Raw genomic sequence first — 26,332 nt, 5'->3', positions numbered from 1 at the left:
TTTCTCTTTTCCAGGCTTTTTTATGTTCTGAGAATTGAGATTATCGCTAGAGATTGCACGAGACTTGGTTGACTGAAAAAAGATGCTGTTAAATATTGATCCATCACCCGTTGCTAAGCCTTGACAGTAATTTCTCTCAACATGACTCTAACTTCAGCAGCCATCCCTGGTATTCTGATGCTTTGTGAAACTTCAGTTGAGCAGTAAAAAGTGCTCTGCTTTGTACGCAGACAATGTTATGGAGTTCCATTGTATCAGAGGAACTGCTTCTTTCATTATCCAAATGAGCATGGTCACATCATGTGTGGTCATGACTCCAATGACTTATTTCTTGCCTATGATTCATAAAATGTTGACAAAACACATTCTAACTCCTAAGGTTATGAAGTGGACTTTTGTGTTGCAAGCCAAGTTGCATGATGACACATCAGCACTATGTACTATTCATTCCAAGTCACATGAATTGTATTTGAAAGATGGAACCTTTAGCGCCACCGTGTGGCTTAACCCTTACTGTAACCTCTGTTTTATGCGTTGGACAGTCCAGCAGGCCAAGTGTAATGCAACAACATGCAACACGGGGAGGCCTACTTACCTGTGTCATCTGGGGTTCAAGGTCTTCTATTGTCTATTTGTCAGTATGTTGCACCTCAGGAAGGAGAATGTGTTGGACAAAATACGTGTCAATATCTCAAAATGGAATGTCTGCCATTGACTCGATGTGAACCTCTGCCCCACGTGTTGGTGTTACAATGGCTTGCTTATAACCACTGAGGGAAAGATGCAGTGTGATGAACAGATGGATTGGTCTGCAGTCTTGAGGATGCTGTGACAGTTGGTACAGCAAAAGCTATTTTCCTGCCCTTGCAAAAGATGCCATACGCTAGTGGAGTGGCCAAAAGAACAAGATTTTGGTTTTCGGAACAGGAAGGCTTGGCTCCCACTGAGACATAACCAGAGGTGTTTGCTTATCCAGTTGGGATCCAATACTTAAGATTGCTATTGGGTCAGATATGGACTGAAAGAGCTATATTGGAAGAAAATAATCCTCTGTACAAAACTATAACACTCCAAACTGTTTCAACAATTTCAACTGCAAACAGTTGAAAAATGTTAAAAACGAGTTGTTGAAGCTTTGGAAAGTTGGCAGGAGTATCGTCTACGTTCACTGTCGTTGAATTGCCTGTTTGGGCGTCACGCATTCACATCCATTTATTACTTGCCTACTCTGAGCTTAGAGTACATTCAGTGGCAGCTGACTGGTGTCAAATGGTCTTAAAGCTGCTGCCTTGGATTTTTAATAGCAATATTTTGTGGCTGAAATCATTTTGTGAGCTGTTTAATTTATTCCTTATTCAGAGCGAAATAGTTGCATCATGGGGCAGGTGGTGCTTTTTGACGTCCATACTTCGAAACATATGATCAGTGTAGGCATTGTTAAAGTGTGGAAGGCATCAGATTGGCGAGAATATCAACGTGTCTTTGTAGAAGTAGAACTGCTGCATATTCAGCCAGCTTAAATCTAACATTTCTTATAAGATGCAGTTTGACACGTGCTACACCGTGGGGAATTCTGGTTTGTCGTGGATTTTTGCAGTCTTCCCACAGACCAGGTTGAGATGGTTTCAGGTTTTGAAAATTTGGGCCTCCGTGTTTAGGCTGCAGCCTCCACATTCTGACCTCAGATAAGCTTCAAAAGATGGATTGGTGCCTGGATAGCATCTTCACTATTCTTTGTTTTGTCATTGATATACTTCCATGCACAAACTTCTCAGACCTCCATGGCCGTCCGATGAAGTAGAATGGTTATTTAATCAATGGGGAACACACTCTTGGCTTCACACCCTCTAAGAGAATTTCACTTTATCTCCCTGTTCTTCCCCCCGATCCTAAAAATTCTCTTCTATTACCATTTTACTGCTTAAGAGGCTCACTGGTCCATTCCTTCTGTAACTGTACAGTTTGCGCTTCAGGCCAGTAAACAAATAATGCAATCCAAGCTCTTGAGCAACTTCTGTTCGTCTCTTCTGTTTTTCAACTTTATTGCTCTTATGTACGTTGACTCCCAATATGACCTAACAGAAACATCTTTGATTCTGTACGTGCACCTCCCTTCTGGCTTTCTTTTCCTTTTTTTTTTCTTTGTGGCTTTTGTTTCTCATCATGGAGCGAGTCACAACAGAAAACCACAACAGACAAAACCTTTGCAAAGCAACATCTCGGAGGGAGAACTGATTTTAATTGACTGTGGTGTGTGAGGTAAATGACAGGAAAAGGGGAATTATTCAATGGAAGTTTATGAGGGAATTCCTTGGAAAATGGGCTTGGGGCAGTTCGTACTGAAATGGCAGATGTTTGAGATCTGCTAGAAAGTCCAACTGCAGTGTATGGAAAGCTAAGTATCGAAAAAGTTGCATGAATTAAGATGTACGCCTGGGCACGTGTGTGTTGCATATAGAACACACAATGGCTAATACGTGCTGGCTGTACTGCATTTTGGGGGCAGAATTTGTTTTAAAAAGTATCATTGGGATTAAGCTGTGAAACATAGTTTTACATGTCACACATGTTAACATGCAACATTGTTTATTTTCAGATAAGCTAAGCTAACTTGGCTACTTGGTCCCATTCAGAACAGATTTGAATAAGCGCAGCGACTTCCAGCTTTAATGGGGCCAGTCACTTTGAGGCCAAATGTGATTTTGAATCTTTCATCGGAACTGCAGCAGCTGTCGACATCATTCCGCCGCTCAACAGACAAAGTGTCACTTATCAGTCTGCTTATTGCTCTGAATGAAAGACACGGGGTCTAGAAGATGTTGGAATGACAATACGAGAGATTATCCCCTGGGCTGCTGTGCAGCATGGAAAATCGAGCGGGAAATTGAGAGGGAAAAGTGTTTTATCATGTAGTTGTCTAACTGAAGTTCACACCTTCTACTTCGATTAATGCTGGGTTGTCATGTTATTAATGCAGCGGATAGAACATGGAGCAGAATATTAACCGCCGTGGAACATTTGTTTGTCTGGGAGGATCGATTTAAAAGGATGGATGTAAACAGTGTTAATGAGTTGAACTATTTGTGCAGCTGAGAGTGTTTGGACAGCACTGGCTGTTTGGCGGGTTCCGTACTTCACTTCGCTGTTTGAGAGGACGATTACAGGCTTGCCCCTGCAGTTGTCTGACTTTTATTCCTCACTCCTGCTGCTGACTTTGACAGATACATTTTCAAGTGTGTTTTGCACGGCCTAACATATTCTGCACAGTTTGTTACGTGACATGGATAAAAGTAAAATATGTAAGTTAAGTTTGTTGAACCATCAATTTTATGTTTCCCTGCAAGCTAACAGCAGCACAGTAGACCGCATCAAATTCTGGTGTTTGTCTGGCCATTATGAAATAACTAATTCTGCCGATTCAGGTGTGACTATATTTAGACTTGTGTTTGTTTTAGGTGCTTGATAAGCCTTGTTGTAAATGATCAAGTACTGTCACATTTGCTTTACACACAGACTTTCTCTCCCCCTCTTTTCTCACACAAATCTGACCATATGTTTTCTCCAATCATTTCAGATTTACACCGATTGGGCAAACCATTACCTGGCTAAGTCTGGCTGTCCTCGCCTCATCAAGGATCTCAGCCAGGACGTCACAGATGGAGTCCTGCTGGCACAGATCATCCAGATAATCGGTAGGTGTTGTAACAGAGATGTTGCCAATCTGACTGTTGCATAAATCAGTGTTTTTTCTCGTGTTTAGTGGTCATTAGACCAACAAGAGAACAAGCACTTTGCCACAGAGGTGGAAAACACCGGCTCCCGCTGCCAGTTTTTTCTTCTGCCTTTCAAACTGTAGGCAGGAAAGAACCTGCGAGATCATGCAAAACTCAATGTTGGCCGGAGAAAATGTTTGACATCGGATCTCACCTTCTGCTTACATTGAGTGCAACAGACCAGGGTTTCTTAACCGTGTTGATCTCTGGGCCCCAACTTTCCCAGAACAAATGGGCCAATTTTATAGAACTGATTCATTTCTCTTGATTTCATTTGTGATCAACAACCATATTTAATCTACTTACACGTAAACAAACCAAAACCTTGTGAAATGAGGTGAAACCATGATCATTGCATATATTTATATGTCAAAAAGTCCACCCAGGAGCAGGACCTGGTGCAAGTCATATTCATCAAATTTACTGGACAAAAAAACATGCAAACTGTTGCAAAAATAGGAAAAACAGAATAAAATGCTGAATAAAATAAATATAATAAAACCATGTCTAAATGTCATTAAATAAAAATAATATATTTTATTTAAACGCCAAAGAAGATATAAGTGAAGTGTAAATGAAAGTATTGCCATAAATGAGCTGCCACACCTTCAGAAAAGTTAACTCTTTTTAAAGATGAACTCTCCCATGATCAAACATATTGAAACAAACGGATAAAACATAATGGAGGTGGACTTGAACGTGACTGTATTCGGTTCGGTTTTCACTCAAAAATCCTGAAGGAAATCATAATTGCTGAAGTCCGCCTCTCTCCTAACTCAAGTCGCGCATTCCGGCTGGACATATGAAGAGAAGGACCGCTGCTGATTGGAGAGGGGTTGACTTATCATGATCCGTAAAAATGTTTTTCTTGTCGCCAATTTGGTAAATGTCCAAACTTTCCGCTCTGATTCATTGTTTCTCTGCATCTGTTTAACTCCTGGTGGAAACCCTGGGATTTCCTCCAACTTACGACTAGCATATACTTTAGGTAACATGGTCATATGAAAGACTGGACAGCAATTCGCACTACTCCTTCACAAGATATGTCATAAAGTTCCCTAAGGCTTTGAATGAATTGTGGGACAACTTTCAAATATATCTCTATTAAACCACCAAACATTGCTGAACTTGAAAGAATATAGTCAACGATAATAATGCCCTTGTAATAAAACACCGTAATTCATTATGGATTGAAGTAACCACCTCAAACACACACATATAACTGTGTGGTCTTTGTTGTGGTGGGTTTGCGGGAGGCTTACTCTGATATTTGGGCCAAATCTCAGCAGTTGAGCTGGTGCTCTGGGTGCTGCAGAAGCAGAGATCTATGGCTCTGGCACCCAGTTGCGCTCAAGCATCCATCACCCACTAGAGCCCACCAACTCCTCAGTGTCTGCTCTGCGTCTCGCACATACTCTTTTCCCTTGTCTGGATCGGCCTCAGACAGCTTGTGAGAAGTTAGACTGACGAAACACATGATGCAATGAGTAGTTCTATCGCCTGCTTTGGCTCGGGGAAAGGAGAGGAGTCATGCGCAGGTCTGACTATTGCTGTTGTCTTGTTTATTGACTTTGGACCCTTCTACACTTACATGCAAAAGCTTATTGTTTCACGTTTGCATCCTAGCATAAACCCTGGACCATTAAAAATGTCTCAGTTAATATTATCATCTCATATAAGACAACAACATTAGTGTGCATGGGTTTAAAAAGTCTCACCGAAAACAAGGTAAACTTTGCCCGTCATCATTTCCAAGTATTGCAGTGTTATTTACTGTGTACAGGACAAATGCTAACGTACTGTAGCTGGAGTGTTCATGTGGTTGGAGAACAGAATCAGAATAGGCTAAGTACAGCGAAACGGTGAATGAATTAAGTCTAAACCGGATACTGTATCACTTCAGGGGTAAAATTTTGCTATTGTTGCTAATGCAGTTGACTTTCACAGCAATGTGTTTGTATTTCTGCGGTGACAGTATTGTGTCAGCTATTAGTTTATACTTTCACAGCGATTTATTTGTATTTCTGTGGTGACAGTATTGTGTCAGTTATTAGTTTATTATCATGTAAATATGTTGTACTTGACATAGTCCTCCATAATATTGACAAATGAACGATCAAACTTGATTCTGTCTGCACAAGTCTTACGCTCTCAATCACATCCTGACACACACACACGCGCATGGACTCTCTCTCTCCGTTGGACTGTAGCTTCACCCTCCCCACTCGCTCTAACAGACAATGAGGCCAAGTTGGCCTGTCAGTAATTCTCCAGCGGCAGCTGACGAATTAGGCAGTGCTGCTTCCCAGACCTCTCTGGCATCACTCTACACCCAGCACACGCTTGTGCGCACACTTGTGTTTTTTGTCACTGAATTTTACGCACCTGAACTCAGGAGTCACTAGCGGGACTAAAGTAACAATTTCATTTCCTTCCTCACACAGCCAATGAGAAAGTGGAGGATATAAATGGCAGCCCACGGAGTCAAACACAAATGGTGAGTGACACGTTTTTCAAGTTTTTAAAAGTTTTGTCTGAAGTTGCTTCGTACATTGAATGACGCAAGTTTTTGAGGGGAAGGCTAGAAGGTGATTGGCTATAAATACATATGTCAAAGAAATTCTAGCACATATATTTTCACTATATGTACTTTTTTAGTGACAAATTGTTGACAGAGGACAACCATCATCCTTTGTCAAGCAGAAACTCTAAGAGAACTGTAATGCAATGAATAGTTCAAATCCACTGTGTGAAAATAACGGAAAAGGAAAACATAATACAGCAAGTTAAAACAGCTGTAGGTGGAAGGAATAGTCCACATTTCAAGCAGATAAGGGGAAATATTGAATATTTGCAAATAATAGTTCAGATACGTTAGATACAATTGAATATAGTAAGAAAATAAAACTCACAAATACAGCGGATGTTGCATTACTCTGTTTAGTTGATGAAATTCATTCTTCTTTCATTGCTTCATTTTTCTTTTATTGTTGTAAAACACAGTGTTTCACACCCTTCAGCCCCCCTACGCATCAGTCTGTTCTCTTTGTTAGCTGTAAAGGTTTTACCTTGACATGACTTGAAGTAAAGCCACTGAGAAGGTAATGCAACAAATCAGTAGTGCTGCATTGCTGCACTGAATTATTTCAAGCATAAAGTGTTTTAATCGTCTGCAAGTGTCTTGTAAACGAATGCTTTATTGATATTTTCATATCGCTCAGTTGACACCCGTAATGATAACCATTGCTAAAATTCTGCTACAGCATCCTCAATAATCTCTGCTGTTGGCAGATTTGTGGCTTTTTGGATGCTGTTGGTGTCATTTTTACCTCAGTTAATGAGATGACAGGCTGTACAACCACTCATTGTCGACACTAAAGAAAATTACTACTCACTTAAGGGAGGAATGAATAAGTGCTTTGACCGTGTTGGCTTTCTTTGGCATCTGACTTCCTGCCTGACTATTAAAGTGACTGAAGCTGTACTTTCTTATTAAAATCTTGAGTTTGCTTAAAACAATTCAACATATTCACAGTTCTTCGTAATGAATTTCAGGGGTCTGATGTTGCATGATATCACGCGAGACCTCTTGGCCTTTGTTATGGATTGTGTACAAGATATGCAGAAGGAGAAAAGCAGAAAAACAACCACTGGATTATGGGGAAGTTTATGATCTTTTGTAAGAAGTTAGACATTAACAAAGGACTCTTGGCGATTGTTGTGGTCAGCGATGGCTGGAGGATTTTTTTTTTCTCTTAAATTAATATTTCATCATTTGACACTTTGCAAGCATCTGTATCCATTTTAAAATACAAGTTTCCTTGATGCCCAAATACTAAAGACCTACTCCAAAACGATTTCAGAGCCACACAAACTTAAACAAATGTTGTCACACAAAGCGATTTGTGGTTTGAAGCAGCCCAGCACAGAACTTCTGGTCAAGATTATTCAGCTGCATCCAGCTCCAGATAGCAGAAAGAAGTGTGTTTGTGTGTTCCCTCAGTCACTTACTAAGCCCATTGATCCACCACCTGCTCTCACTACTGTGAGTCCAGCACGCTTGGGAAAATTAACTTGAAGGAAACACAGTTGCCTTTAGACTGGACTGGGAGAAAGGAAGGAAACAACTGACACGCACTGCCACACACCGAAACACTGAAACATCTAAACAATTAGCTAAATGTCATTATCAGTCTTTCTTTCTTTTTGATGTTAGGGGCAAAGTTTTTTTATACGAATAAGTTTGTGGGACCATCATTTCTCCGCAGCGTAATAGTTCTATTCAGGCGTGTACCTGGCTTGTACTCACAGATGGTGGTAATACTGTAATACAGATCAGGTTGTTACAGAGAATGTATAGATAGTATCATATAAAATACATCTGTCTCTGAGTTTCATTGTGTTTTTCCCTCTGCTAATAATCATTTTGAAACTCAGAGTTTAGTAAAGCACCTTATCTATCAGAGCAAACGCACCCTTTTGCATCTGTAACAAATTACCAGCAGCTTAATTGCATTATTCAGAGATATCATGTAAGTAAGCAGCTGCAGCTGCCAGTGTTCCGCAGCAGTTTATCCCCGCACAGCGTTGACTTCACTTCGGACATGAGACTGCAGTCTAAAGTTGCAAGTCTGTCTCTTTGTCTGCCATCGTCTGTTGAGTGGACCGAAGCCAACCAAACAGCTGCCTGGGAGATCTGGAGCAGAGAGCTCCGTGGCATCAGCATCTGCAGGCGCCTCTCCTCTTCTGCAGATTATAGGATGATTTTTTTTTATATATCATGGGAAAAAAAGTTGCTTCCTCAGAGTTAAAGACTGTCCAGAGAGTGCGTTCTTGTGAGCTAAAGTATAATGCCTCTGTTATACCAAGTGATGTGAGCATGTTGTTCTTCTAGATGTAAAGTTCTTGCGACCTTGTATGAGAAGATTCTGACACTCGTAGCTACAAACTTGATGAAGCAGTGACAGCTTGACTCTGCTCTGTGAAAACCAAGGTGTTTCCTGGACATGCTCTTGGTCCTGGGCTTGCTCTGGTACGTCCCCCTAAGTGCGCCTCTCACATGCAGGAATTACCTGAGAATCAATTTTGATCTTTCTTAAATATGGTGTTGATATCCTCAAGATGAGTCGCTTTCATGAGTAACATGTTTTGTCACTTTTTTTATTAGGTATTTCAATTAAAAACTAATATTCGTCATGATGTTATTTCTTTTTATAGAACTTTTGGTGTTACTCGAGTGAGGCAGCTCTATTTTCTAATCCTTCTCCTTCTCAATTAATGCATCACAAATGAGATTCTCTGTGCATTTGCATCATGTGTTTGTGGATAAATGCTCCTCCGAGCGGCCAGTGATGCAGCCTCAGTACTGTACTCCATTGATTATCTCACTCAGCATCTGTGTAAATCCTTCACAGATTGCTTTAGAACAGCCCACTCACCTCACTGCGTGTCTGACAATGCAGCTTCGCTGTCAACCCCGCTGCCCTCTGACACTGCACTTCTCCGGTGTTGTGCCATATTGGAAGTCATTAGAAGTTTCTGAATGGCTTTTCACAGGGTTTAGAAAAGAAGGGGTGAAGATATAAAAGCACCACCGCATTGGTCTGCCTCATTATACAAAGAAATAATTTGAAAACCAAAGAGGGCCTGTCTGGCAAGTCAAAGAATTTAGGGTTTTTCATCTTCGCGTGGCAACTTCTTCACAGAACAGTGCAAAAATGAAGGAAGGGACCTTTATTTGCAATACATATAAATACATTAACCAGTGCCTAAATTCTTCACACCACTTTGTTTCAATGTATTGATCTTTGATCTTCAAATGAGACTACTTCAGGAGGATTATGAATGTACAACCCATCCTCACTCCCTCATATTCTGACGTTGGGAAAGTTGCTTTTTGTGTCCTATACTGATGAAAAAGGCAGCTTTCAGTCATGATGGGTAGATGAGGCATCATGAAACAGTATTGCAGGGTTGATGAAACAGTGTTTTCAGAGGCCACTAGATGGTGCTCTTGGTTTAGAAATGATGCAAAGTTGAAGTCCAAATATTTTATAGCAGACAGTGCCATCTGGTGGCCTCTTTAAATCATGACACTGTGTCATGAAACCTCATTAACCCTTCAATAGCCTCCAGCGTTTCATGTTGACACATTGCCAGTGTGACACGTAAAACAAAAAGACAGAGGTTGGGGTAAGCTATCGGCCGGTGTATTCATTCGATGTTTAGTAATGCGTCAAATTGCTTTGTAAAGGCCATCAAACAGCCATGTATTTTAGTGTCTTGGTCAGTACCATAACTAAGGAGGAGAGTTACATGAGGGATTATAGCTCTCTGGTGGTAATAGTGATGTAAGGTCAGTGGCTCTGCACTCAAATCAGGTTGTTACACTGAATGTAGAAATAATATAATATAAAATACATCAGTGTTTGAGTTTCATTGTGTTTTTTCCTTTAGTCCATTGGATGCCTTTTTTCGTCCACTTTGCCAACATCAATATATTTGGCCATGGGAGTGAGGACGGGTTGGTTTGCACAAGAGTTGCATCAATGTTGAATTTGTTAGAGCTGCTGTTTACTTTCTTTTTTATAAATAACATTCATCTTTTTGAGCCAAATATGTTTTTAAATTGGTATGTTGTCAAAAACTCCACCACATTTTGTTGAAGATAGGAGCATATCTGTTGTCACTGTACAATATTCATTGATCAAGTGTGATTGATCACATGTCAGAATGGTCAAATACAGGGGTTTTCTCTCCTGAATCGTTTTTTAAACTGGGATTTGACCTCTATCAGCTTAATTTCATTTGACCATGAATGTTTTGGGAATGACATCACAGTGAAATGCTCCCTGTGAAAACAAGTTTTTATGCAATGTATCAACATTATCTGGGTAATTTATTATTTTCATCTCTAATTTGTCAATTTTACTGAATCTCCCAAGAGTCCGAGCCCCACTTACACTTCGATGCGTTGAAGGATTGCTCATTAATAATTTGCCATATTATTATATTGATCGCTCCAGCCAAGCTACTTCACGTTTCACACGAAGACAAACTCCATTGTTTGTCTGTCAGGTACCCAAATGAATTTCTCTGGCCGCCCTAACTGGCTGCTCCGAGTCTCTGAATAACAAAGCTCTCTGCCTTATCTTTACAGAAGACACCAGCAAGACGCTGTTTTTCTTCGCCCATTCTCTCTCCTGACCAATACTTCACGACCGTGCAGCGGAGCTGTTTCACAGATCTCTTACAAACTTGTCTGCCTCATAAAGGAGCAGACTTCACTTAGCATGAGACAAAGTCTTGGGTCAGCAAGTCTCTTTATTCCTCTTACAGTAGTGAAAAAAAAGTCCATTGATGACTGCGCAATGTCCCGAAATGAGCTGGAGCTCTGGTGACCCAGAAACAAGGACTTCAGAGACTCCTTTAAAGCGGTGGCTTCCTCAATGCCTCAGTCAAATGTAAAGGTTTTATTTTCTTCCTATTTTAGTCTCTTGATAAGGTTTTATTGAGCTGTGTTTTGCCTGTCAAACCAAGTTTTGTTATAAATGTGAGGAGGCCAGTGACAAATGTTGACCCTGTCTCATAAACACACAGTTGGGCCGCGTCTTTGTTGCTAACATGGTTCCACTGTGGCTCTTTTCTTGCTCAAATAACAGTTTTACTGACTGTTTTTGAATGATTGGCATGAACAGATGTTCTGTCCACCAACTGAATCAGCTTGTCACGCGCTTGCTGGTGACAATTTAATTTCTCAATTATTCGTCCACTCGTCTCTTGCTTTGTTGACCACAGTTTTATTGTTAGAAATGTACTTCGCTGGCTCTTTGATAAAGGTCTGAATTCGGCCAATCTCCACAGAGGAGATACACCTGCCACCTTTATAGCCAGACTGTGGAATATTTATTCCACAAGCAGCCCTTCTGTGACACTTAAGATGCCAAGGTCCGTTCACCAATCTCTTAAATAGACACTACTCACCTTCAGCTACACCGACTTACACTTTGTCTTTCTCTCCTTGAATTTAGTCAGTAAAGATAAGAGCTAAAATCGATGAGCACAAATGATAGGCACCAATGCAATGGCATTGAAGAGTCCTATTCTTAATGCACATCACTGGCTTCTCAAACTGTCCGTTCAATCTGAGTCACGCCGCAGGATTTTCAGTTATGAGTATATTTTAAATATATCCTGGATTCTAAAGAGTATTTTGTTGCTTTGCACCACACATATTTGCTCATTCTTGATGGACAGCCCCAATCTATAGACCATATCACTTTACTAGGCTAAAACATGGAGCAGAAGCAGCAGCCAGACAGTTAGGATATTTATCATCATGTAGTGGCTTTAAATGTCAGTAGCTTGACCTCGCATATCGCCAGACCGACAGCTAAACTGTTTTGGGTCCAAAGGAATGCTATCTGTCTTTTTTGTTGATGCATACTTATGCAGAAAGTGACCAGAGGCGTTTAGGAGGGAGTAGCATCTCTATGGCAGCTGCACAACACACATAACAGCGTGACCCAAATTAAATGTTTGAAGGGATAAAGGGAAATGACGGCCATATTGGTGATGAACAAAGATTTTATCGAAAGGCAGGTGCTTGTTTGTCAGAACAGTTAAGTCATAAGACATCATAAATCATTTATGAGGTTTCATGCATCGTGTTATGAATGCTTACGATCATATATGGCAATTTACCATGGTTTCTAATGTATTACAAGGAGCACACCACTGCAGCCTCCACCGCTCTTTTGCACTCTATTTTCTTCTGTGGCTTTTATTGTCTGAGTCAGTCATATCCGATCTCCTGTTTTCTACTTTGCCTCTACTGTTTAACTACAACCTCTCTTGTCTCCACTACTGGAGGCGGTTTTCAAACTCTATTAACTCGAAAACTTTGCTAGAAACACACCCACAGATGTTGCTCAGTTTGAAGTTGCAGTTGTCCGCCATGTGCTTGTGTAACAAAGGATGTACCGAATATTTGGTTACCAAATTATACACGCACTGCCGAATAGTGAAAAAAAAGCAACATTTGACTTTGTTGGCGAAGATTCACAGAAGCCAAATAGTTTCTTCATGTTGACAAGATAACTCGTGCAACCACGGCCTTCTGTTCTTTTGTTGAAAGATGCAAATGTTGCATTTTGCTTTTCAATTCATCATTGTCTGCCCTTCCTCCTTGCTGCAATCTTCAACTGATCCCAGTTGTTTATATATATATATATATATATATATATATATATATATATATATATATATATATATATATATATATATATATATATATATATATATATATATATATATATATATATATATATATATATAGATATATATATATATAGATATATATATATGCTAGTTTCATTGAACTATTTGCCCATTCACAAACTGAACCCGCTCAAGATCTGGCTCCTGTGGAAAAAAAAAAGAAAAACACTGAAATGAATGTAAATTGATTTGGTCATCTACAGTAGGTAGCATCTGTTGTCCTTTCAGCCTCACTCACATGAACTGTCTGCAACAGTCACAAAGCTTCATGGCCATTGTCCAAGTCACTGAAGCTGCTAAACATTGGAAAGCTAACTGCCATATATAATGGAGACATCCATGGATATAGGCCTGTGTTGATTATGCATCACGTCTGTTCATCTGCTGACTGCGCTGGAACAGTAGCTCTTCACAAGTGTCTTCATTTGGAGGCGGATAAGTGTGACGAACATCAGCTCTGGGCTTGGTGTACTTCTTAAATCTAGTTACATCAGCTCTGTCGTATTGCTGTGTGGAGAGTGGAGAATACATTTCTATACAGGGACTGTGTTAGTGAGACTTGGCAGCACATCCATCATCGGCTCTGTCACGTGTGAATTTTGTGTTCTGGTTATGATGATACACGCAAGATACTGGCTGTAGTTTTTAAACACGCTCTTATATACTGTATACTATAATGGTGTGTGGACATGAGGACCAAGCCATTTTTGGTCAGTTCTTTTCTTTGTTTGAGTTAAAGGCATGGATTACCCAGGAATGATACTCGAAACTATTTTTTTCTCTATGATAATTCTGCATCGTGACTGGCCGGCACACATTGCAAACAATTCAACAATATGACCATTTGGTTTTTGTCCCTCTGCCGCTCAGTGAAAAGAATTCTGAGCAGGTTTGCTAGTCATTTATCTTTTTTTTCAGTGTGATGTTAATAAGATGATGTATTAACGGCAGAACGGTCCAGCTGTCCCACCTAATAATAATAATAATACTTCTCTATTTCATGCTGAATTTTTGGAGGCCCTCAGTTTGGATGATAATGTGATGGCCTTTGTAAACACAGCGCTGCGGCTGGAGGTGACGAAATTGCCGAGATCTGGGGAAAATTGTCCTGATTTCCTCAAACCCCTCTGGATCCATGGTGATAGGCTCTGTTTTATGAATTCATGAGGCTCCGACATGGAAGGAATTCGTTTTGAGAAAGTCGTGTGAAATCTTTCAATCAGAAAACCAACTCCGTCTTGCATTAACTGTTAGTCTGTATGGAGTGGACCGATTCTCAAGTGCCAAGATAAATGACTTGGGTGGTTTTTTTTTTTAACATGAGCCTCGGATTGTGAAACAGCGCCTGCTAACTCAGCTGCACTTTTGCACATCAACTTGCTCCGTCTTAGTCTGATTCATCGTCTGTCAGCAGCTTGTCTTCCTGGGGGACATTGAGAGTGATGGAGCAGGGTGAGGGGGGAGTCAGTGGAGTGTTTGGGATGAAGAAAAGTGTTGGGGATTTACTGATACACAATAAGATAAGTGTTTTTCTAGAGCGAGGCACCTGAGCACATTATGTTGGTTCACATGCTGGAGGTAATAAGCCGCTAAACAGGCGATAATTTAAGTTATAACTCTGCAGCAACCTGGAGTTGGACTCTGTCAGCATACTAATGTTTGTCCTTCTGATCAGCTCAACCCACCCACTTTTATTAATGAAGTAGAGACTGTGGAAAACATCTCAGCAATGTGCCCCGGTGCGATTGATGGGCTCTGCTAATTGGGTTTCAAGTGTCAAGAGGAATTAATGCGCGCCTGTTGCTAGCGTCCGCCATCTTGATACACAATGTTTTTGCTCAGTAGGGGAACTTGTGAAATCAGACGTGGACTGTGCATCAGTATCAATTCCCTCCGCCAGACGCGCTTGACCGTAGCTCAGCCGACAAATCTCATTTCCAACCGCGAGGATTGGATTTGGATTCTATTTCCATGATGGTGTGAAAACTAACAAACAATGACAGCGTTGAGAACATAATCACAAGTTTAGAAACCTAAATTGGCTGGAAAGAAAAATTCAAACTCCACTGAGTCATCTGATGACTTATAAAATAGTTCTGTTCAGTAGCTTGAGTCATCAGATTTTTTTTTGAAATAATAACTGAAGGGTTTATTTGGTGTGTTCTTTCCAGGGAATGCTTTGCATTTTGGAGTGGAAACCCCACAATTATCAGCTGTTCTTCTCGGCTGCAAATCACTTTGAGCCTGGTTTTCCAGTTCTTTCCTGGAGGAGGTAACTTGGTGTCCCACAGGAAGTGGTTTGGCCCATTTCGAAGAGGCCGTTGCATCATGTGCTTTCAGTATCAGTCAGTTGATGCTCTGAATCCAATGTAATCCTGCAGATATATGGAAGACAAGCTGAGCCGCAGGTCATTAAGCAGTAAGACGTTTGAATGCCAGTAGATACTGTGAAGTAATGCTGGTCTTTTAGCAGTTTTTTGTGGATGTTAAGTGGTCACATTTCAGAGAAGTGGAGGTCAGTATAACTTGATGAGAAGCTGTCAACATTTTTTGGTGTATTTGTTCATTTTCTGGTCTGGTAAACTCAAGCAATAAAGGATGTCACTTTTAAATTTCTATTGCTTCTGTTATTATTCCAACTGTGCCTCGATGTGCAATAGCTCACTAGTTTCTACAGTCAAAAAGTTGTCAATGGTTATGATGAAGGTTTCAGCTCATTTAGATGGGATTAGATCTGGGTAGTGTTCCGTGCTGTGTGAAATTTAGAAGGTCTTCAAGTTTTTAGCATTAAATCAAATGACCAAAATAAATCGACTTTCCGGTTTGTAGTGACAAAACGTGGAAGCTTGAGTGAGTATTCCTGCTATTCTGCCTTACAACCCACTTCCACCACTGCATCCACAACACAAAATAACTTTTAAGTCTGTCTTGTTTCTCTTCCAACATTGGTTCATGACATGAGATTCCTGAACACAGAAATATATTTCCACCACTAGAACCAATACAATGACTAAGTTTAGTGACCCTTGAATCCTTGAACCTTCAATGCAAATAACGGTTGAAGGACAGAAGCACACAATGTGAGAACTGGTCCAACTTTTTAGAAAATAGATGATACTATAGCTAGGTGTTCCTGGCCTTCAATTTAAATGTGTTTTTAAATGTGTTTCAAATGACTTGATACAGTACATCATCTCTTTATCTGGTATTGGTTCTGCTCTAAGATTACCATGTCTTATATAGACTTTTTGATCGCTGTCAACAATTGTATGTACTAAATGAAAGCTACCTTGGTGGTTTATCTTAGTCCTATGCATTTCTTCATTAAGTTAAGAAAAACAAGACAAAGTTCTGTCCTTCAATTGTTTTAATTCATTTGAATTTTCAGAATGTGGTTTGCCGTGTTCTTGAGAGTTTCACTTGGGATGTAAATGTGTTACGAGTTGACCATGAGTCTGCTTCTCGGGCCTTTATGAAGCCCTTGAGTACTGCGCAGATTGCTGACGGCAGGTTCAGCTTCAGTATGTGGTTTCATACTCAGCAAACCTCATGTCACTCAGACACGCTACGAGATTTCTCCGCTCAACTGCCTGTGTCATTTGTAACACGATCGTTTGACTTGCTGTGCGGCTCAGTGAGCGCTACATTTCTTAATTGAAACTGATTATCGCTGAAGCCCAGCAGTTCCCTGCCATGATTATTCCACGCTTTCATGGTGCGGATCCCTTCCCGCACTGTGAGGTGCACATTTTTCTGCTTAAACGCCTTCAGATACATTGAAGTGGGCCTCATCCTCACAATATCCTTTTACAGATTGCTGTTAGTTAACAGTATTGCCTGTTTGCAGTGGAAAACTAAATGATGCTGGTTCTGTAAAACGCCATCTGAGGGTGCCAATGATCCAAACCACCCACAAAACCCAGCACTCACCAGAACCCTGTGGAGCTTTAGGGCTTCTGCAATCATCACCAGCTTCAATCAATATTCCGCCTGTTAACGTCATTTAGGAGTTACGACTCGATGTCTCAATGTGTCAGAGTTTTTACTGGAATGTTCTTTGAGCGTAGGTGTTTCCAGCACAAAGCTTTGTGTTTATGAGTTCACTCCTTTTTTATCAACTAATAAATGTTCAAAGACATAGACGTAAAGAGCGACCTGCTTCTCTGTGTGCAACCTAACGGTAGTTTAATCTCCGCAAAACTTCTGGATTCATAAACTATCTGCACACATGTGGGACATACATAAGCAAGTTCTTGGAACTCCCACACGAGGGAATAACTCATGTGTCGGGCCAATTAAAGTTACGAGCGTTCACGAAACCCCTGCATCACACATGTCTCTCAAAGTCCTGTGCGTGTGTGGGTTCATCATAAAAAGATAAACTGGCACCCGGCATATGTGTAGCGTGGCTTGCAAACAGATGGCGGAAGGTCAAGCAATGTGTGGCAGTTAAATGAAGGTTCGGATTGTGAGTGAGTGTTGCTTAATGCTATTAATGCATCAACATGTCGGTTACACAGTCCCATAGCACCGCAGCCATAAAAGCAATCTTTTTGAATTGTTTTCATCAATATACATGAGTGTGAATATCTCATACCGATCATTCAAGTGAGGTATGTGCAGTTATCTTGCAGATCTGTTACTAAACCTTCGGCCTCTGACCTCCATAAACTGCCTCCTGTTGGCTTAAGAAAAGTGACGGCTGTGAACACTAAACACAGTTGGCTGCGGACTATGAAAGTCTTCATTGGCCCACACAGTTTGCTGTGAGAAAACAATGTATTGTTTGTCCCTGTGCTCTGAGCTTGAGCATGAAGTCTAAGGAGGCAACATGATCGATATACTAGAGTGTGATTGATACTTGGATAGGTTCTTCTTCGCCCTCTTCTTCGATTATTTTTATCGACAGCTTTTAAAAAGCAGCTTGACTTGGTTTGAGCATCTGTAGGTTGTTGGGTTCAAGTATTGTTGACCACCTAGAATGTCAGGCAATGTGGAGTCCAAGCATAAGTGGATGGCAAGGAGTTGATTCAAAGCACCAAATCACAGAGAAGACTTGCAGACTTGCCTTAGAATGGAGCAGTTGTGGCTCTATTAAGAAGGACGTGCAGGCGAGTGGAAGTCAAATGGTAACAGTGAAGATTTTCTGTTGAAACTTACGGTCTCAAGTGTTTTCCAATTCCCGCACTTCCACACCAGGTTTTAGCTGAACTACAGCAACTCTGACTCGGAGGAAGCAGTTTTCCTCAGATCTACTAAATGTTAAAAGCTCTGTTCGTCTTCAGCTTACACTTTGTAAAAATAGTTCTTAAGTGTTTCAGGCACAGTTGTCAAGCTTTCCACTAGTTTAGTGATGAGAGTACGCTGCCCTGCCATTTCCTGGGACCTGACGTGGCTTTGTTGGAGGGATGAAATACAGTATATCTGCCAAGTCTATATCCAGATTTCTTTGTTGTGTCATTTGTGTATAGATGAACGTGCGGCCATCTGCTGACTTGTCATTCCTGAATGGGTTTGATGGGTATGCATTAGCTGACGCAGCCAGGCCCGTGTGGGTGGTTATACACTGCGGTCAGTGTGTCATGCAGAAGGCTCTAGAGGTCAAGCAGGAGTCGGGCATTGGCCACACAATGATGTCCTTTATGCATAAGGCTAATGGACCGCTCTTCAGAGCCCAACGGCCCGACACATCGCCCTCTGAATTTTAAGTATTGTCACATTCCTGCTGTGTCTGTCTTTTGTCTCAACCGTCTGCCATGTGCTCATCGAATTTCATTTCTTTCCTGCAGATTGAGAATGTGGACGCTTGTCTCAGTTTTTTGGATGCCAGAGGAGTTAATGTACAAGGGCTATCAGCAGAAGGTAAGTGGGGGCCATTGGCAAACTCACTTGCTTCTCAGGTGAGTCTGTGAAACACAAATATGTTGCTTCGTCTCAAAACAGATTTCTGTGAATATCTTTACATTTCTTCTACCGCTATTTACCCGGATTGGAGCTGATGTGATCAAGGCTTCTTATTTTGAGATCTCTTGTTGGCCATGATTTGAATGTCAAGCATTTCTTGGAGGATTTGGCTTCTTCAGAGTGGATGCTTGACAGGTCAAAACTGTATTCAGAATTGAAATTGCACTGAAGTCTGATAGTGTGTGTTCCTATTGGAACCCTTGAGGGAAGCCATTTAAGTTGGGTGAATTGATACTCCAAACTTGCTGTTGTCATATAAATGGTTAATCCTTGAAGGGTGAAGCTCCACCCCACGCAAGTCTGTACATGCAACATCCGATGTCCTCAGTCAGATTGGACGTAAGTCGCCATTCAAAATAGCCGATGCGAGGGTTATATGTACTACTGTAGTGGTAGATCACATTGAATAAAACAAAACAAAAAAAACCTACTGGCCGTGGTCGTAAGTACTGGTGGACGTAAGTCGAGCAGGTCGTAAGTTGGATGTTACATGTATTAGGAATAAGCGGAAAATGATGACTAAAGGAATAGTGCATGACAAGCTTGATAACATTTGGATGCAAGGCTGAATGACCAATGACTTTAAGGATTGTTAGCTTTGTGTTTTTTGGGTAGTCATCATCATTACACCCCAATAAGTACCTCTGCTGCTCTCCATCCCATAACGTTCCAATTACAATCCCTTACTCAGGGGGCTCACATCCAACCTTTCATTCCATTAAACATCTACTTCTTTCATTCCACATCTACATTACATTTTAACCCCTTGAATCAGTCAACATCACCCATTTGATCCCCAACTTGCATTCCCCTAAAAATAGTCCATTTCAGTTCTGCTAACCAAATCAATGGCAGTGAATTCAAAACATGCACTGATGTTTCACCTACCACCCTGGTCTCACAAAACTGACAGTAGCCGTCTCCGTCATGACACCTACTTTAGAGTCTGGAATGGTCTGCCTGAGGCATCCTGACCAACAACAAGCATCTCGTCCCATTTTCTAGACTTTCATTATATCGTGTCATGTTGCCCAGATTTCCTTCATACTTCTGCTTACGCTGAGATGTTATTCTAACACATTAATGTTTTCATACACATGTACGAACATGTGCATGTGTAGACATGTGGCATGGGTCTCAAACTGATCCACAAAGGGATTATTATTATTATTATTACTGTGACTTCTCTGTAATTTGTGTCAGTAACTTTTGACATGCTGCCTGAATGATAAATATGGAAACTCCAGCTGTTGAAGAGCCATGCTGTCCCAGGCCCCATGTTGTTTCTGTCCCTTCTTAAACAGCAGAGAGGTTAACGTATCCTTGACCTCTCCAACAGTAGGATTCTGTGAGCGCCTGACATACTGACCGACAGCCCCCTCATCCCTCACTAAAAACAGCGCCCTGACTCACTGAGCCTGGAATTTTAAAGTCGTCCGTAAATAAAGGGGGATAGCCCACCAGTGTAACTGCTAGGTTTCATTTCATCAATTCAGCTCTCCTTTACTCTAGATATTGCTTTAATCATATTTATATAACACTATATTTTATATTATATTAGTAATATTTGCGATATTATTTAATTCATTTTTGACGTTCTCACAGAGATTCTTCTGACCATTGTTGTTTCAAAATACAGAATAGAATATTTCAGGAACAAAAAAAAAAAAGTAAATTTTATTTGACTTAGAATATTAGGAGGTTTTCCTGCAGGGGGAACTTTACAAAGACTTAAAATTCAGTTTAGAAGTGACCTCCACCAGACCGGTCAAATATCAAGCTGAGATGAAGCTGGAAACCCTCATGGTACAGCTCTCATTAATCTTAAAAGAGATGGAGACCTTTGTCACCGCAGCCGGCGGAAGTCTTTCTGAAAGAGTCACCGGGAAAGCTTCAGCAGGAAGCAGTAATGTTTGGATGATTCAGCACCGTCAACTCTCCTGCAAGAACAAAGCTACTGCCGTGGTGCCCGTAGGTGCTCTGATGAATCATGTCCAACTTGCAAACTCTCTGCGAGCCACGAAGGAGCAGCTGATTGAAAAATCGAATCAAAACTCCTGTGTCAGCTTCTGCATTTCTATGGGAGTCTCAGCATGCCTGCTCGCGGTCAGAGTTTGATTTAAAAAGTCCATTTCACAAATGGCTGAGTGAACTACTGAGAGCGATCAATCCTTCCTGCCGGCCCTGACTTTGTTTCTTGGGTTGTTCATCTTGGTCACACTCATTCTTTGCAGACTACATGAGCACTGTTCATTAATAACAGAATAGGACGGAGGCAATTAAAAACGTTTCTTTATTTTATTTTATTTTATTTTTTTGGTCCTTGATACAAAAAAGAGATGCATGGCAGTTTAAAATGTGGTTTAGTCTTTCAGATAATAAGGGAATTTAAGTTCATTATTAAAGAGGCAGCGGTGTGGATGGGTGTGAATAGTTCCCTTTTTCTATCCAAAAACCTGAATGCTTTTCTTTTCACGAGTGTATGAGTGATTCATTTGTGTCCTGTGATGATCCTGTCACTGGGTTGAGACCTTCCATCCTGCATAATGCGTTCAGGACACCTTGAAATACTGGACAAATAGCGTCCGGTAAATGTCGTAAATGTCTTCCTCCTAATGTTGTGTACCCCATTCAGCAACATCAATTCTTCCAGCCACTTCTTCCCATGGCCTGTCGCTGTGATGTACTCTTGTTCTGGTCTTGGCCTTTCTAGCCAGTCCCACTGAGCATCTCCACCTCTACATCTGCCCCCTGTCTTTCCATGCCTAAACTATACCTCTCTCACAAATATTAAAGCTTTCCTTTTACGCTATTAAAAAGCATAAATCTCCTCGAAAAGTCTTTTTCACGTCATTTTCTCAGGTCATCCCATTTATAGAATTCAAGTTGGACTTGTTTTGTGCAGCCCATGACAGATTTAATCCATTTCTAAGCTTCATTAATTTCTCTCATCTAAAGCAGGAGCTTGTGATTGCCATTTGTGTCTCTATTTATACAGTAGTGGAATTTCTATATTTGATGTCTGTAACAGAGACTGGGATCCTACCATTTCCTTATTTGGAATAATAATTATCCTTGACAAAATCACATGATCTCTTTATATTTTTTAGATTCTGGCATATTTTTCCCACGAGTGTGAGGACTGCATTGAAAACAAAAGCTTTTGCTCACTAAATCTTTAAATTGAATTAATGATCGGAAACCTGAGAGCACATGACCATTCCCCAAAAATAATGTGCATGACAAGATCTTATAAAGTCTTGCATCGAAAGTGTGTCCATGTTTCAGGGTTTTGCTTTATTTTGTGTTTTTATTGTTTTAATGATTTAGTAATTATTAAAATTCTGCTGAATTCAATGCATTTTTTTCTTCCTTTAGTTAGTATTTATATGCATGTATGTCCTCTACGTGAGGTATTTGACAGAGGTCTGTTATCAATAGTGTCAGTGCGCATTATATGACTCAGTCTTAGCACATCGCAGTGATGTCAGCTATTTGACTGTATATCCAAAGTAGCAAAACTTTTCCTCACATTTTACCATATCTATCACTCATCCAAACGCCCATGAAAGCACTGCGTTCTAGCTGGAAGTCACAAAAAGCATTGACAGAAGGTTATCTTACTAACAATTTTTCATCTTAACAAAGCGGAAAAAAGGCCTTTTTACAATTCAAACGCTCAGCAGGACCTTTTATTACTTTTTTTAAGATGGTTTGAGTTCCACTTGTTTTCTCCTTCACTGAAAATGAAAAACAACACCAGCTTGCTGCCAAGAACGAATGAATTGCATCATTAATTGACGAAAAAGGAGTCACAGCAGAAAGAAACAGGTCACGTAAGTTCCAGTAGAAGCTTTAATTAGAAGTAGAAACTGTGGTGAATTCAGCTGAAAACACCTACAGTCTTTACATCGTTCACTTCAGCAGGTTCTCATATGTTTGACCTCGCTTCATATTGGCAGCTCGACTGAAAAAGTAACCACAAAAATGGAATGCTTTCCTCAACAGGTCCATTGACATGATTCAAACACAGTTTCTCTAAGAGCCTCTGAGGTATCTTCAGGGTGAAAACCTTCACTTCTGTCACTAACTCATGCTAATGCACTAACGCAATTCCTTGACTGAGGCTTTTCCTTACACTCATCCGTCTCCTTCTTTCCATGTGTTCTCCGCAGAGATCAGGAATGGCAACCTAAAAAGCATCCTGGGTCTCTTCTTCATCCTCTCACGCTACAAGCAGCAGCAGCAGCAACAGCAGCAGTACTACCAGTCGCTGGTGGAGCTCAGCCAGCAGACCAGCGGCACGACGTCAGCTGCCAGCAACATCAAGGCACAAGAGATGCAGTCCAGGTACCTTCAGCGCACTCACCGTGTTGTTTTCCTTCAGACTGCAGGCTATGAGAAAAGAGAGAACCGAAAGTGACTTATCTCTACAGGTTCATTTGGTGCTAAATTATTTTGACTTGAGTAAACGTGCTGATGATATATACGACCACATTCGAGGCTGAAATGATTACTCAATGTGACGTTTATTTATTTTTTAAACACCCTCATTTTCCACTCCATGGAGGTCCTCACAGCCCTGTGTCTTCGTTCATGGCATTAGCCTGGCCTTGTAATTGACTGTGTATCTTGGAAATCAAATGTAGCTCTGGTCAACGTCGGGCACGTTTCTTATATATTTGCTCATCTACTTTGCCTCTGTTATCACCTGAAATTATCCATGTGGTCTTTCCCAAACAGTAGGTTGATAAATGAATATCCAAGATTACCATCTTGGGATTATCTCTAGTGCCATGGAGGATACAGCCGGGAAACCCATTTATTAACCTTTGTATGCATTTATGCATTCCTGATTCACTGCCACAGTACTGTTCTCTCAGTAGTTCATATGGGGGAACCTCACCAGAGAACCCGATTCTCTGCTTTGGGAGGAGAGTCTTGAGAAATCAGAAAAGTTTGGAGCTGGTGACTACTGAGCAGGATCAAAAAGAGAGTCCTCTCTGGCTGAAAACCATCGGTCTAAATCCCCTAAACAACTCCTATGAAATGCAAACATTTCATCAATGGATTTACTTATTATTTATATTTATTATTCATTTGGAAAGAATGATTTTTTTTTCAGCTGATGTCACTAGATTCACATATGAACACAGGGGTTTGTTTATATGTGGATAGTTATTTCCCAGTGGGTGTGTCTACAATGATGTAAATAGACTGACTTCACCCCGAAACGACTGACATGCCAGCCATGAACAGCATTCCATTTGGCCAGATCAAGTTGCGTCTTTGTTTTGCTGCAGTACGATTCCACGAGCGTGTAGAGTCCCTGCCATGAGATCAGTCAGCATCCTGCAGTCTGTAAGTAAGACGATATTGTAAAGAATTTGACTTGGATCTGATACTAGGTCACTGTATTGCATGAGTGGGCGTGTGGGTGAGGTTATTGGGGGCACAGCTGCCTCCCACTCCCCCCACCCCAACAACAGGTGGAGGAGCTGTCCCGCTCTAATGCCATAGATTAAAACACAGAGTTATACACACCCTTGTTTAGTTGAGAATCTCCCACCAACGGCATCATTTCAAACACTTTTGAAATATTTTGTGCAGACTTTGGGAAGCCATCACCTTCATTCGGCTCCCAAATTGCCCCGCTGACATCTCACTTGGCCCGGACCAGGAAGTTAATCACATCTGAATGCTGAAAGCTACAGCAGAGGTCAGAGAGGAAGTCAGTGTCTGTCGGCGATAAAGCCACTCATTAATCTTAGAGTGTTTAAGGGCCAGTGGCTGTAATTGGTTTCCCTCAGGACCGAAGGAAGAATTTCAATTGGTCATTTCTCATTCAAGTTTGGGGAACTCTAGCAAAAGACTGTGAAACAAAAATCACAATCAATTCTGAATTATATGTGTCTTTACAATGTTTTCTCTGTTGCTTTTCTCCTGTTGAAAGTGAAATGCAGAGTGTCTCAAATGGTCCTCCTTGTGAAGTAGAATTAAGAGAATTATCTTGAATTTCAGTATGTCTATGTCGAAGTGACATTAAAAATAAATCTATTTAATTTACATTTCTTATGCAATTCATCCTAGAAATGGCTTTTTAAATTATTTCATTTTAAAAAATGAAATAAATAAATTTATGAAAAAAGGGTCAATATAAAATATATGTGACTGTTCTGTTTGTTTGTTCACTAGGGGGAAAAAACAATAGTGTATGGCAATACATTTGGCATATCCAACTAATTTTCACTAAATTTCATAGACCATTCCTGTCTTTTTAATTATTAATTGCCTTATTTGTTTTACATCCATTCCTTGCTACATGGCCAGTCAACTGTTGAATCCAAAATCTATATCCATATATTAAAAAAAAACAGTTATATACTTTAAACAAAAGAAGCACATGGGTACAATTTTATGTGTAGCAACTCCTAAATCTATAGCAAAGGCTTCCTCTCGTAGGCTGCTGTGACAGTTTGATTTACTCTGTGTGATCTTGGAATGTAGAATTCTCCTCTTTTCAACATGAACTGATTAAAAACTCATCACTTAGCCTTTGATATCTCCTTAAATGGGCTGCTGTGTTCAGCGCAGGTTAATCTTGACTGTAATGAAGATGGTCCAATTATCCTACTCTGGTTTCAACACAAACACCCACATGCTCTCAGGCTGGCACATATTTAGCCTCCACATCTACACTTGTGGTAGGGGGGGATCTTTCTATAGCCAGCACCTGCTGGTCCAGGGCAGGGTCTCCGCTCTGGGTAGAAGGGGATCTTCCCCATTGGACAGAGCCTGAGCACGCTGCGCACTGCACAGGGGCTCTGTGAGCTCCACCAAGCAGAGGGGGGCTCGGCGCTGGTGTCCAACGCAGCACACCCTCCCTCTGTAACTCGCCATGTCCAGGAGAGAACACGTAGACGCAATGGTGTGGCGTTCTTCTCGCCTGCCGACTGCTGTTTTTCGTGACAGGAAGAGCCGGTCACCGTATGGGAGAGCAGGTAGCCAGGTCAAACCCGACTCATCTCCTAGGTACAAACAAAGTGTGGGTGTGTGGTGTGCCAGTTACGTTACAGCCAATTCTTTCTGCTGGGTGATTTCTTGGGATTCATTTTATTGAACTCAAGTTGCAGAGCGTCTGAAGTGATTCATACCATAGTTTACATTCCATTTAGTGTCTTAGTGAATTATTCTGTGGTATAAAGACGGCCATTGTTGAAGCACTTGCAAATTGTGCATTTAAAAGAAGAGCTTTGTGTCGACGCATGCAGATAGTAAAGCTATTACAAGGGCTGGGCTCTTAATTCACATGTAGG

General features: G+C 40.9%; 1 protein-coding gene across 9 annotated transcripts in view; it reads left to right on the top strand.

Moving 5' to 3' along the window:
• The window catches only part of nav3 (neuron navigator 3), a 256,733-nt gene that overhangs the window by 162,521 nt on the left and 67,880 nt on the right, over positions 1-26,332 (top strand). For all 9 annotated transcript variants that reach the window (XM_053864128.1, XM_053864127.1, XM_053864126.1 and 6 more), the window contains 4 exons: positions 3,575-3,692; positions 6,218-6,270; positions 18,842-18,914; positions 23,192-23,366. In XM_053864128.1, coding sequence (XP_053720103.1) covers positions 3,575-3,692; positions 6,218-6,270; positions 18,842-18,914; positions 23,192-23,366 — 419 coding nt within the window. The remainder of the gene's footprint in view (positions 1-3,574; positions 3,693-6,217; positions 6,271-18,841; positions 18,915-23,191; positions 23,367-26,332) is intronic.

The sequence above is a fragment of the Synchiropus splendidus genome, chromosome 4 (genome assembly GCF_027744825.2).
Source record: "Synchiropus splendidus isolate RoL2022-P1 chromosome 4, RoL_Sspl_1.0, whole genome shotgun sequence".
Lineage (NCBI taxonomy): Eukaryota > Metazoa > Chordata > Actinopteri > Syngnathiformes > Callionymidae > Synchiropus > Synchiropus splendidus.
This window is presented reverse-complemented; position numbering and strand designations above follow the sequence as displayed.